The following is a 13972-nucleotide window of genomic DNA, read 5'->3' on the forward strand; positions in this document are numbered from 1 at the left end:
AATCGTGATGCAAGAAGTAATGTTTGTGAAGAAGAAGTACATGCCATATACAAGTACGATAGCAAAATACTGCAGATGTTGGAAATCCGAAATAACAACAGAAAATGCTGGAAAAACTCAGCAGGTCAGGCAACATCCGTGGAGAGAAATTTGAGTTGACGTTTCGGATTGGACCCTTCTTCAAAACTGGAAAGAAAAGAAACTAGATCGGAGGCAGGGCTGCGATCGGACAAAAGAATAAAAGAAACAAAAGAAGTAAAAGAGATTAGAAGCTAGACGAGATGGTAATAGGCTGGGATTAGGTGTAAAGTGTACTGGCAGGGCAAAAGATAGCTGCCAGGTGTGAGAGAGAAACAAAAGGAAAGCGGGGGGGGGGGAAAAGGAGTGGAACAATTACAAGAGAAAATGAAATGGGGGCCGAGCTTATGATCTGAAATTGTTGAACTCGATATTGAGTCCGGAAGGCTGCAGACTGCCTAATCGGAAGATGAGGTGCTGTTCCTCGAGTTTACGTTGAGCTTCCGTGGAACAATACAAGAGGCCAAGGACGGTGAGGTCCGAGTGGGAATGGAGCGGTGAATTAAAATGACAGGCGACCGGAAGCTCGGGGTCACCCTTACGGACTGAACGGAGGTGTTCCGCAAAGCGGTCACCCAATCTGCGTTTGGTCTCCCCAATGTAGAGGAGACCGCATCGTGAGCAGCGAATACAGTATACTAGATTGCGAGAAGTACAAGTAAATCGCTGTTTCACCTGGAAGGGGTGTTTGGGGCCCTGGACAGTGGGAAGGGGGGAGGTATAGGGGCAGGTGTTACATCTCCTCCGCTTGCACGGGAAGGTGCCAGGCGAAGAGGAAGGGCTGTTTGGGGTGATAGAGGAGTGGACTAGGGTGTCTCGGAGGGAGCGGTCCCTGCGGAATGCTGAAAGGGGAGGGGAAGATACGTTTGGTGGTGGGATCACTTTGGAGGTAGCGGAAATGCCGGAGGATGATCCGTTGAATGTGGAGGCTGGTGGGGTGAAAGGTGAGGACAAGGGGAACCCTATCGTGGTTCCGGGAGGGAGGGGCAGGGGTGAGGGCAGAAGTGCGGGAGCTAGAACTGACACGGTCGAGGGCAGTGTCAACCACAGTAGAGGGGAATCCTCGGTTGCGGAAAAAGGAAGACATGTCTGAAGCACTGGTGTGGAAGGTGGCGTCGTCGGAGCAGATACGGCGGAGGCGGAGAAACTGGGAGAATGGAATAGAGTCCTTACAGGAAGCGGGGTGGGAGGAAGTGTAGTCCAGGTAGCTGTGGGAGTCAGTGGGCGTACAATCCCTCTACACCTCCATCCCCCACCCGGATGGCCTGGGGGCGCTCCGCTTCTTCCTTGAATAGAGGCCCGACCAGTCCCCATCCACCACGACCCTCCTCCGCCTGGTTGAACTTGTTCTCACATTGAACAACTTCTCCTTTAACTCCACTCATTTCCTCCAAATCAAAGGTGTTGCCATGGGTACCCGCATGGGTCCCAGCTATGCCTGCCTTTTCGTGGGCTATGTGGAACAATCTTTGTTCCAGTCCTACTCGGGCCCCCTCCCTCACCTCTTTTTCCGATACATTGATGACTGTATCGGTGCCGTTTCCTGCTCTCGCCCCGAACTTGACAATTTCATTCACTTTGCCTCCAATTTCCACCCTTCCCTCACCTTCACATGGTCCATCTCGGACTCTTCCCTTCCCTTCCTCGACTTCTCCGTCTCCATCTCTGGGGATAGGTTATCGACCAATATTTACTACAAGCCCACTGACTCCCACAGCTACCTGGACTACACTTCCTCCCACCCCGCTTCCTGTAAGGACTCTATTCCATTCCCCCAGTTTCTCCGCCTCCGCCGTATCTGCTCCGACGACGCCACCTTCCACACCAGTGCTTCAGACATGTCTTCCTTTTTCCGCAACCGAGGATTCCCCCCTACTGTGGTTGACACTGCCCTCGACCATGTCAGTTCTATCTCCCGCACTTCTGCCCTCACCCCTGCCCCTCCCTCCCGGAACCACGATAGGGTTCCCCTTGTCCTCACCTTTCACCCCACCAGCCTCCACATTCAACGGATCATCCTCCGGCATTTCCGCTACCTCCAAAGTGATCCCACCACCAAACGTATCTTCCCCTCCCCTCCCCTTTCAGCATTCCGCAGGGACCGCTCCCTCCGAGACACCCTAGTCCACTCCTCTATCACCCCAAACAGCCCTTCCCCTTCGCCTGGCACCTTCCCGTGCAAGCGGAGGAGATGTAACACCTGCCCCTATACCTCCCCCCTTCCCACTGTCCAGGGCCCCAAACACCCCTTCCAGGTGAAACAGCGATTTACTTGTACTTCTCGCAATCTAGTATACTGTATTCGCTGCTCACGATGCGGCCTCCTCTACATTGGGGAGACCAAACGCAGATTGGGTGACCGCTTTGCGGAACACCTCCGTTCAGTCCGTAAGGGTGACCCGGAGCTTCCGGTCGCCTGTCATTTTAATTCACCGCTCCATTCCCACTCGGACCTCACCGTCCTTGGCCTCTTGTATTGTTCCACGGAAGCTCAACGTAAACTCGAGGAACAGCACCTCATCTTCCGATTAGGCAGTCTGCAGCCTTCCGGACTCAATATCGAGTTCAACAATTTCAGATCATAAGCTCGGCCCCCATTTCATTTTCTCTTGTAATTGTTCCACTCCTTTCCCCCCTCCCCTTTCCTTTTGTTTCTCTCTCACACCTGGCAGCTATCTTTTGCCCTGCCAGTACACTTTACACCTAATCCCAGCCTATTACCATCTCGTCTAGCTTCTAATCTCTTTTACTTCTTTTGTTTCTTTTATTCTTTTGTCCGATCGCAGCCCTGCCTCCGATCTAGTTTCTTTTCTTTCCAGTTTTGAAGAAGGGTCCAACCCGAAACGTCAACTCAAATTTCTCTCCACGGATGTTGCCTGACCTGCTGAGTTTTTCCAGCATTTTCTGCCATATACAAGGCTTGGCATGGGAAATCAGATTTTACTGTTATAATGCATTTTGGACTGCATTACTTTCATGTATGAGAATTTTACCACAGTATTCTTTTTTTCTTTGGCCAGAAGGAAAAGACTAGCTTTCTTTTTTTTATACTCCTTTTCTTGAGATTGTTCCATTGTGACTTAATACTGTTTTCTGAATGTAACATTTGAGAAAATGAAGTGCGAGTGTGAAAGGTCAGTGCCTAACCCGTGTCAGCACCCTTCAGAACTGTTGGTCTTGCAATAATAAAGTTGCACTTAAACATCAGGAAATCTGACGGGAAGCCTGCACTTCAGACATACTTTGAATTGAGTTTCGAAGTAAAAATCTTTTCAAGCCTAACCTGCACCCTTGCGCAAGTTGAGAAATGTTCAGTCGGCCCAAACACAATGCTATTGTAGCTTTTGTGTTTCTTCAGGTATAAATACCAGCAGTAAACTGGGGATGGCCATCGCCCGGGCTCTTTGTAGAGTGGCTGGTGTAGACTACCAAAAGAAGTAGAATCCAGGCTGCCTGTTGCCACCAATCACATTTGGGTAAAGTTAGAGAAAGGGGGGCTGAAAGTCTGCACAATTGCAGGGATAGGCACACCCACGACCCCTGCTGCCAAGGTTTTGGAGGGTCAAGTGGAGCTCCCATACTTTGCAAGTCATGGCTAATGCCTGTGCAACTGGGAACGCATCCAGGGCACCCCAAAGGCTGCAAGCTGCAGTGGAAGAGTGGCTGGCCAGGGAAGCGGGTAGTAGCGTAAGCCCCCTCCCTAGAAAGACAGCAGTAATACTGCTATCTGCCCCTCTGTAATTTTAATAATAATCCTCGTTTTCTTCAGTCTACAATCCTACCCACACTCAGCCACCATCTAGTCCCACCGATGTTGCACCGGGTCCTTGTGAGGCAATGGACAAGCTCCTGGCTCCAACTCTTCCTATGCCATTGATCTTGTAAGGGGTAAATAGAAACCTCACTCCTTATTGATACCCAACGTATCTGGATTCTGGCCTAATTTCTAGGTCGCTTTTTTTCCCTTCCCTGGCTGAGGAGTGTAGAGATCCTTTGACGCAACTCAGCACAGACCAGGGATGGAAGCTGGGGCCTTCCTCTCTGCGTGGCTCTGTACCACACTCAGTAATGCCTTCACCCGCATAGTCAGTGGGACAGCTCAAGATAAGAGATTTAACAGCGGATGGAATACATATTTTGATACATCAGAAGAATTCGAAAAAGGAACCGAGTACTTACCAGAAATCTCTGCCCACTAATATTGTTTTTTCTTACAACTTTTTCACAGTCTTTCCAGTCCAACTGTTGAACACAAAAATAATGATAAAATTAGCTTTCATGCATTTTAAAATAATGTGAAGCTCGAGAAATTCATTCAACTGGTGTCAGCCTTGGCTCAGTGGGTAGCACTCTGTCACCTCTGAGGCAGAAGGTTGTGGGTTCAAGTCCCACTCCAGAGACTAGAACACATAATCCAGGCTGACATACCAGTGCAGTACTGAGGGAATGCTGCACTGTCGGAGGTGCCCTCTCAGGTGGCTGTAAAAGATTCCATGGCACTATTTCGAAGAAGAGCCGGGGAGTTCTCCCAGTGCCCTGGACAATGTTTATCTCTCAAGCAACAGATTATATGATCATTATTGCATTGCTCATTGTGGGATCTTGCTGTGCGCGAATTGGACATTACAACAGTGACTACACTTCAAAAGTACTTAATTGGCTGCAAAGCACTTTTGGGCATCCTGAGGTTGTGAAAGGCACTATAAAAATGCAAGTCTTTCTTTCTTTAGACTATGTCATGATACTTTCACTATAAAGGAGTGGGGTGCCTTTGAGGGAACTATACATTGCTGACAAAAGAGTAGCGGGGGAGGAACTTTTACTCTTCTGGGTGGAGTTCTGGCCGGTCCCAGACCCCCACCCCCGAACCAGTTTCCTGGGTGGAAGCTTATTGCCTATGCACAGATTTCCACTGTTAAGAAGGAGCCCGTCAATGCAATCCAGGAAACACCGGCTGTGCTGTAGCAGGAGACAGCAGAGAGGGATCTTAAAGGGACAGAAGAGCTCTGGTGATGGGAATGAAGGGTTCCACTGAAGGTTCTAGGCCTAGAGCAAAGGCTTCAGCAGGTAAGTAAGTGCTTGGGGCTGACTGGAAAAGGAGAAGGCCGCTTCATGGCCTTGTCCCTCCATTGGGGCAACTGGGGCTTACCTCCCACATGGCAGCCCTGGGAAGTGGCTGTGAGCAGGGCAGACCAGAGGGTAAACCTGCTGGGAACCAGGGACCCGGCCTCCCCCCTGATTTGCATACAATGGGTGGGCAAGGAGAGGCAAGGGGGATCCAAGCTGGGGAGGGAAGGGAAGTCCCGGTGATGCAACAGTAGGCCCTATCACCCGAATGTCTCATCATTCTCTGCTGTGATCCTAGCCGATATTGGGTGGGAACATGGAGAAGAATACCCCGAGAGAGTAGTAGAGTCGTGTGATGATGCTGCGATGCACAGACATGGGCAGTTTTGTAATGCACACACTATCACTGCACTGAAAATTTAACTATTATGTTTATCAGCACAAGGAGCCCTATAGTTGTAATATTGTAATTGCTTGCTGTGTTGGTACAGGGGCTGCAGTGTAGGTTCACCAGAATGATACTGGGCTTTATAGGGTTAAATTATGAGGACATGCTGAGTAAAGGCTTGTATTCCCTTGAGTTTAGAAGATTGAGGAGGTGAGTTGATCGAGGTATTTGAAATGATAAGGCGATTCAATAGGGTAGATACAGCGAAACTATTTCCTCTGGTGGGGAATCAAGAACAAGGGGCATAATCTTAAAATTAGAGCTCGGCCAATGAGGAGCTTTCCATCCTATCAGAATGCAGGAACCTGCGGCTGATTTAATCATTGAAGCAACCTAGGACTGATTTAATCAGTAAGGAGGTTATCGGACAATAAGCGGGTACAGAATGGGGACCTGAGTAAATATCCCCTTTGAAGTAGGGCCCATGCTGTACACACGAACAGACTTTGGGGGAAAAATTCAGTTGTTTGCACCTCCTGTTAGTGCCTTAAGAGGGCGCTAATGGGGCGGAAAGCAACTAGCGCCCGGGCGCGGCGATGTTTGCGCCGCTCGTGAAATTAACTAGACATTTTGCGGCAGCGCTAAACACTACCGCCACGATCTCCTGCGCCAGCAGATCGTGACCTCAGTCGAGTGCGCAATGCCCCGGTAATGCCCCGGACTGGATATTGAGTGGCGCCCCCTGCCTTACCGCCTGCCACTAGCAACGACAGGTTGAGGGGAACGTTTTGACGTCAGGAAGGGACTGGGCGACCGCTTCCTGCCTTTTTTTGTTGGTGACATTTTTGCACCACGCATTCTGAGAGAGAGAGAGAGAGACTTCTGGAGAGATTCAACGCTGTGTGAAGGAGTTTTGGGTACTGAGCAGCACTTTGCAGGTTCATTTTGATTTGCCCTTCCTTGTATCTATTTAGAAGAGACTGTGGGGGCTGCACTCTGAGCTCTTTCCCTGGGTCTCTCTATTGTTCTTTCCAGCAGATTTTATGTGCAGGTCTCTCCAGGCCGAGATTCAAGGTTGCAATGAGCAGGATGTGGATGGAGAGCAAAATCAACCTTCCCCTTTAAGATAAAAACAGAAAATGCTGGAGAAACTCAGCAGGTCAAGCAGCATCTGTGAAGAGAGAAACAGAGTTAACATTTCAGGTCGATGACCTTTCGTCAGAACTCCCCTTTAAGAACTGGCCGGAGTCAGTGTGTCTGTGTTCCATTGCTGACTGACATCATATGAGCTTCGCCAGCGCTCTGAGGTAGCGCCTCGCTCCTTGGCCTTTGCGCCTTAAGACAGGTGTGAAGCGCCTGATTTAGCGCTCTAATCACCTCCAGGGGCGATAAAAGCCAAGTTTACCATCGGAGGCGATAATTAGCGCCAGGCGCTAAACTTTGTGCACTGCCGATAATGGCGCTCCAAACGGGGTGATACTGAATTTTTCCCCCTTTTGGTCCATCCCTTTCTGACCATGATGCATGGTATACATTTGAAAGGGAGACTAAGGGGCCTGATCACCCCAAGGGTTTGAGTTCCACTCCCCAGACAAACATTGCATAAATGCTTTCCTTTTAAATTGTCATTGATGTTCTCTAATAAAATCAGTTTTATGATAATCTCACCTCTCTATGACATTACTAAGCATCGGGTCAATTCAAAGATATACGCTTTAAGATCCTGCAGACTTGTGGTGACGAAACCCGGGACCCGATCGGCAGTGTAATTTATTACAGAAAAGTATTTGAGAAAGTGATGTCGACTGAACTGGATAGGGAATCCAGACAAGGAATTCGGACAGGGAATCTGGACAGGGAATCCGGACCTCGCCAGTCAGGGACAGGAAGAAACTATTTCCCTAAGATATTGAGTTGGTACTTGGGAAAAGGGATCATTACTTGGGAGATATCCCAGTAGAGCCGAAAAAGACTAAAATTTGACTAAACATGGAAGCTGAAATTCTGGAATATGTTGAGAACAGACTCCCAAAGTCGAGGAAACTATAAGGATTCTCAGTCTCACGTTGAGCCAATGAAGGCATGTGAGAAGAGATTAGAGGAATTAAAAATAATCAAACAGGTGAAGAAGGGTCAAGTCAAAGCAGTTTGGCTGTTGGCTCTCCAATTTAAGTTCAAGAATGAGGTAAAGTGTAAGGAAGAAGAACAATGTGAAAATGAGGAATTAATGAATAAATAGCATGAGATAAGAACATAAGAACATAAGAAATAGGAGCAGGAGTAGGCCAATCGGCCCCTCGAGCCTGCTCCGCCATTCAATAAGATCATGGCTGATCTGATCCTAACCGCCAATCCACTATCACAGAACCATCTCCTGAATCTAACAGAATTAGACACACGAAATAGGAGCAGGATCAGGCTACACGGCCCCTGGGCCCGCTCCGCTACCCACAGGGCCATGACCGATCCGAACCTAGACTCATGTCCAAATTCCTGCCCGCTCCCCGTAACCCTTAATTCCCTTTACTTCTAGGAAACTGTCTATTTCTGCTTTAAATTTATGTAATGATGTAGCTTCTACAGCTTTTTGGGGCAGCATATTCCATGGACCTACCACCCTCTGAGTGAAGTAGTTCCTCCTCATCTCAGTTTTGAAAGAGCAGCCCCTTATTCTAAGACTATGCCCCCTAGTTCTAGTTTCACCCATCATCGGGAACATCTTCCCCGCATCCACCCGATCCAACCCCTTCACAATCTTATATGTTTCAATAAGATCGCCTCTCATTCTTCTGAACTCCAATGAGTAGAGTCCCAATCTACTCAACCTCTCCTCATATGTCCATCCCCTCATCCCCGGGATTAACCGAGTGAACCTTCTTTGTACTGACTCGAGAGCAAGTATGTCCTTTCTTAAGTATGGACACCAAAACTGTACGCAGTATTCCAGGTGCGGTCTCACCAATACCTTGTACAACTGAAGCAATACCTCCCTATTTTTATATTCTATCCCCCTAGCAATGAAAGCCAACATTCCATTGGCCTTCTTAACCACTTGCTGCACCTGCATACTAACCTTTTGAGTTTCGTGCACCAGGACCTCCAGATCCCTTTGTACTTCAGTACTTTCCAGTTTCTTGCCATTAAGATAATAACTTGCTCTACGATTTTCCTGCCAAAGTGCATAACCTCACACTTTCCAGTATTGTATTCCATCTGCCAAATCTCTGCCCACTTACTTAGCCTGTCGATGTCCCCTTGCAGGTTTTTTATGTCCTCCTCACTCACTACTTTCCCTCCCATCTTAGTATCATCTGCAAACTTTGATATGTTACACTCGGTCCCCTCCTCCAAATCGTTAATATAGATTGTAAAGAGTTGGGGACCCAGCACTGACCCCTGCAGAACACCACTAGTTACTGATTGCCAGTCTGAGAATGAACCATTTATCCCAACTCTCTGCCTTCTGTTAGATAGCCAATCCTCTATCCATGCCAGTATATTACCCCCAATCCCGTGATTTTTTATCTTAAGCAATAATCTTTTGTGTGGCACCTTGTCAAATGCCTTTTGGAAGTCTAAATACACTACGTCCACTGGTTCCCCTTTATCCACCCTGTACGTTACTTCCTCAAAGAACTCCAGCAAATTTGTCAAACATGACTTCCCCTTCATAAAACCATGCTGACTTTGTCCTATTAAATTATGATTATCCAAATGTCCTGTTACTGTCTCCTTAATAATGGACTCCAAAATTTTACCTACCACAGATGTTAGGCTAACCGGTCTATAGTTTCCAGCCTTCTGTCTACTGCCCTTTTTAAATAAGGGTGTTACATTAGCAGTTTTCCAGTCTGCCGGGACTTTTGCCGAGTCCAGGGAGTTTTGGAAAATTATTACCAATGCATCCACAATCCCTACCGTCACTTCCCTCAAGACCCTAGGATGTAAGCCATCAGGTCCAGGTGATTTATCTGCCTTGAGTCCCATTATTTTACCGAGTACCACTTCCTTAGTGATTTTGATCATGTTTAGCTCCTCCCCCCCTTTAGCCCCCTGTTTGTCCAGTGTTGGGATATTCTTAGTGTCTTCTACTGTAAAGACTGATGTAAAATATTCATTCAGTGTTTTTGCCATCTCCATATTTCCCACCATTAATTTCCCGGTCTCATCCTCTAAGGGACCAACATTTACTTTAGCCACCCTTTTTCTTTTTATATAACTATAAAAACTCTTACTATCTGTTTTTATATTTTTTGCTAATTTACTTTCATAATCTATCTTCCCTTTCTTAATCAATCTTTTTGTTATTTTTTGCTGTCTTTTAAAGTTTTCCCAATCCTCTATCCTCCCACTAGATTTGGCTACCTTATATGCCCTTGTTTTTAGTCGAATACTATCCTTAATTTCTTTACTTAGCCACGGATGGCTGTCTTTTCTTTTACACCCTTTTCTTCTCAGTGGAATATATATTTTTTGAAAGTTGTAAAATAACTCCTTAAATGTACACCACTGATCATGTATCGTCTTACCCTTTAATCTATTTTCCCAATCCACTCTACTCAATTCCGCTCTCATACCTTCATAGTCTCCTTTATTCAAGCTTAGCACGCTTGTTTGAGATCCAACCTTCTCACCCTCTAATTGAATATGGAATTCAACCATGTTATGGTCACTCATTCCAAGGGGATCCTTTACTAGGACATTTTTAATTAATCCCATCTCGTTACACAGGACCAGATCTAAGGTTGCTTGCCCCCTGGTCGGCTCAGTTACATACTGCTCAAGAAACCCATCCCTAATATACTCAATGAACTCACCCTCAAGGCAGCCCTGCCCAATTTGATTTGTCCAATTAATATGATAGTTAAAATCCCCCATAATTATAGATGTTCCCTTATTACAAGCCTCAACTATTTCCTGATTGATACTCCGTCCAACAGAGTTGCCACTGTTCGGAGGCCTATAGACTACGCCCACTAGTGTTTTTTTCCCCTTATTATTCCTTACCTCCACCCAAACTGTTTCATTATCCTGATCTTTTGACCCAATATCATTTCTCTGTATTACAGTGATTCCTTCCTTTATTAACATAGCCACCCCACCTCCCCTTCCTTCCTGCCTGTCCTTCCTGATTGTTAAATAACCTGGTATGTTTAATTCCCAGGCATTGTCACCCTGCAGCCATGTTTCTGTAATGGCCACAAGATCATACCCATATGTAGTTATTTGTGCCATTAACTCGTCTATTTTGTTACGAATGCTACGTACATTCAGATAGAGAACTTTCAAATATGTTTTGTGACACTTAGTTCCTGCTTTTGCCCTTTTTATTACTTTACCTTTTACTCCATACCTTCTGCCCCTTCCTGACACGCTCTGGTTTTTAATTTCCCCACTGCTACCTAAGTCTATGACCTTCTCTGTTGTCATTTTTATTATTTGCTCTCTAGGAACCTCCCCCCGACTAGTTAGTTTAAAGCCCTCTCTACAGCCCTAGTTATGTGATCCGCCAGGACTCTAGTCCCAGATGGAGAATAGGATTAACAAATTAGGGATGAAATTAAAGAAAATAGAGGAAAGCCGAGAGCAAGAGGGGGAGGAAGGAAAGCAGGAAAATGCCCAGTCCAGAAGACATATACAGACTCAAGAGGGACACGTGGAATACTATCAGGAGCAAACCTTAGAGAAGGGTAGGGAATTGGAATTATGCAGAGCAAAACAAATGGAATGAGAAAGTAGATTAGAACAAGTACTAAGGCAGAATAGTGACCTGCGAACTACTATTAAGACACAAGCAGCCATGGCCAAGGAAGCCAGGAATACTGCTGCAGCAGCCCGCAGGCACTGTAAGAGGCAGATAGAAAGGCTGGAAGAAGCTTTACATGTGAAAAGGGGTATAATTTGTACTCTGACAGGGGGAAAGGAGGACGATGATGGTGATACAGAGAGGCAGGCTGTGATGGCTTTTGCCGGTGAAGCGCGAGATATCACAGTGAGGACTATGGAGATAATGATGCGGGGGGGGGGTCTGATGAACCCCCATGATCCAGCAAAAATGGAACCCCCCGCTGAAGGGCAACACCGAGGTTCATTGGCACTGGAGTACCTGGCCCCATATAGCCCACAGGTGCTACAGGACATGACTAAACAGATCCCTAGGTTTGATGGAAAGGGAGATCTTATGATGCATTTTGTGGAAGTGGAACAGTTGGCTACTGTGAGTGGGATGGATGATAGGGGAAAGGAGAAGGAGAAAGATACTTGTTGCTCACTCTAGGGCCGACAGTATATGGAGCCCTTACGCAAGACTGTAAACATGGGAATGGCACTCCTCAAGAATTACAGGATGCTATACGACAGACTATCGGGTTTAATAAAGGGGACCCAAGTGCAGTTCTGGATAAATGTCACCAACAGACAGATGAGAACCCTATAGTATATGCGGATAGACTGTGGCAGTACTATGATAGCGTGTACGGGCCTGGATTAGCAAGACCAGGCGTAGGACCAGCTCAGATGTGCTGGTTAAGAACACTGATTCGTCATGCTCAGCCTTACCCCCAAGCAGCCCTCGAGGGTCCTGAGGTGAATGGTGTTAAAGTGGGAGATGAGGAGATCAAGTAAGAACCTGATACATGCCAGAGCCAATATGGCATGGAGGAATGAGGGATCAATAAAACCAGGTTCAGCGCAATGGGGAAAGGGGGAAAAGGCCGTGGAAGGAAACTCATCCAGGCGGATCCGGGAAAGCGACCAGGGGACGGGAACAGCAATAAATGCTATAACTATGGGAAAGCAGGGATACTTTGTTCAAGAGGATAGACAAGCTCCCGGACCTCAGCCGCACTCTGCCCCTTCAACCGGTCTGTATCCTGACCTTAAAGAATTGTGTCTCTGCCGTGGTCGAAGGCTGCTACTCAACATTGTTGATGGAGCACCCCGCACTGTTATTGCTGAGCGTGAACCTATTAAATCTCCAGACTGTTCGGGGATCCCATTCCATCTCAGCAGGTTTACTAGGAAGACTCAGATTGGAATGGAGTCTAGCCCCGTGCCGTTACAAACTGACCCCCTCTTATGTGAATGGTTATGTGTTCTGCTGAATAGGAAAGATGATCAGGGAATTATAGAGGCTGATTTAATGAATGTGTAGTGTATGTACCTTTAAGAGAGAACTACTTTTACAGCTCCTGTATACTGTAGTACCAGCAGTGACCACCCCTGTATATAAGCCTTGAGCATGCCTCTGTACTGCCAGTCTTAAGACTACCCTACTCCAGTAAACACCTGTTGATAGTTAAGTTACAGCCTCCGTGTAGTTATTGGAAAACATCATACTCTAAGAATCACGGATCCAACAGTGGCGACGAGGTCGATTCGAATCTACCTGCAACTCTGCATTTCCCTTCAAGGATTCGCTCCGGGAGGGCGGTGGAAGAAAGTCGAGGCCAGAAGCACGGGCGTCGACCACGAGCAACCGCCCAGTCGTCCGGTAGAGAGTGAACATCGCAGGGGAGGCTGTTGAGAGCCGGGCTTGGTTCCCCAGCCACGACGATCCAGCAGCAGACTGGCAACAGGTACAGCGCAGACCCTTCCCGGACAGCGGCGGCTGGAGCCGACCGACGGCAGAGAGAAAGCCGAGCAGCGTTGACGGGGTAAGAGAGAGGGTGAAGCGCACAGGGCGCAGCCGGGGGTTGAAAACCGAGCGGCGTCGAGGAAAAACAAAAACAGAGAGAGAGAGGGTAAAGCAGCAGCCGGGTTCAGGACCAAGTGGCGGAAACGGGAAAGGCGCACAGGAGAACGAGCAGAGCACAGCCAGGGCTCAAGGGCTGAACAGCGTCCGCGGGGAGAAGAAGGGAGAGCGCGGGAGACGCCATTGAGCCGCGGAGAAGAAGGGAGAGCGCGGGAGACGCCATTTTTAGAAGCCGCAGCGGAGAAGAAGGGCGAGCGCGGGAAGAAAGGAAAGCGCAGGAGACGCCATTTTGTGCCAGCGGAGAAGAAGGGAGAGCGTGGGAGACGCCATTTTTGACAGTTAAATCACACCCAGGGATGTTGAAGAGTGGCAGTATCTCTGCGTTCGACAATGAAGTCGAAGATTGGGCGACATATGTGGAACACATTGAGGTGTACTGCAGGGCGAATGAAGTGCCAGATGCTAGGAAAGCACTGGTTTTGTTGAATTCCATGGGTGCAAAAACTTATGGCTTACTGCGAAACCTAATAACCCCAGAGATGCCCGTGGATAAGAATTTCGGAAGCATAGTAGAAATCCTACAGGACCACTTAAACCCCACACCACTGCTGATAGCAGAAAGATTTAAGTTCCACAAACGGAACCAGCATAAAGATGAAAGTAATGCTGAGTACTTAACGGAACTGCGCAAGCTATCGAAACACTGCCAGTTTGGAGTGGGACTAGCAGATACGTTAAGGGACAAG

At 47.6% G+C, this 13972-nt stretch overlaps 1 protein-coding gene across 1 annotated transcript in view; it reads right to left on the reverse strand.

Annotated features, from left to right (window-relative positions):
• The window catches only part of lcp2a (lymphocyte cytosolic protein 2a), a 316451-nt gene that overhangs the window by 280069 nt on the left and 22410 nt on the right, over positions 1–13972 (reverse strand). Inside the window, exon 2 of the mRNA XM_085996162.1 lies at positions 4258–4320. Within this exon, the coding sequence (XP_085852288.1) occupies positions 4258–4320 (63 nt within the window). The remainder of the gene's footprint in view (positions 1–4257; positions 4321–13972) is intronic.

The sequence above is a fragment of the Somniosus microcephalus genome, chromosome 8 (genome assembly GCF_052327205.1).
Source record: "Somniosus microcephalus isolate GS21.2 chromosome 8, FLI_Smic_1.0, whole genome shotgun sequence".
NCBI lineage: Eukaryota > Metazoa > Chordata > Chondrichthyes > Squaliformes > Somniosidae > Somniosus > Somniosus microcephalus.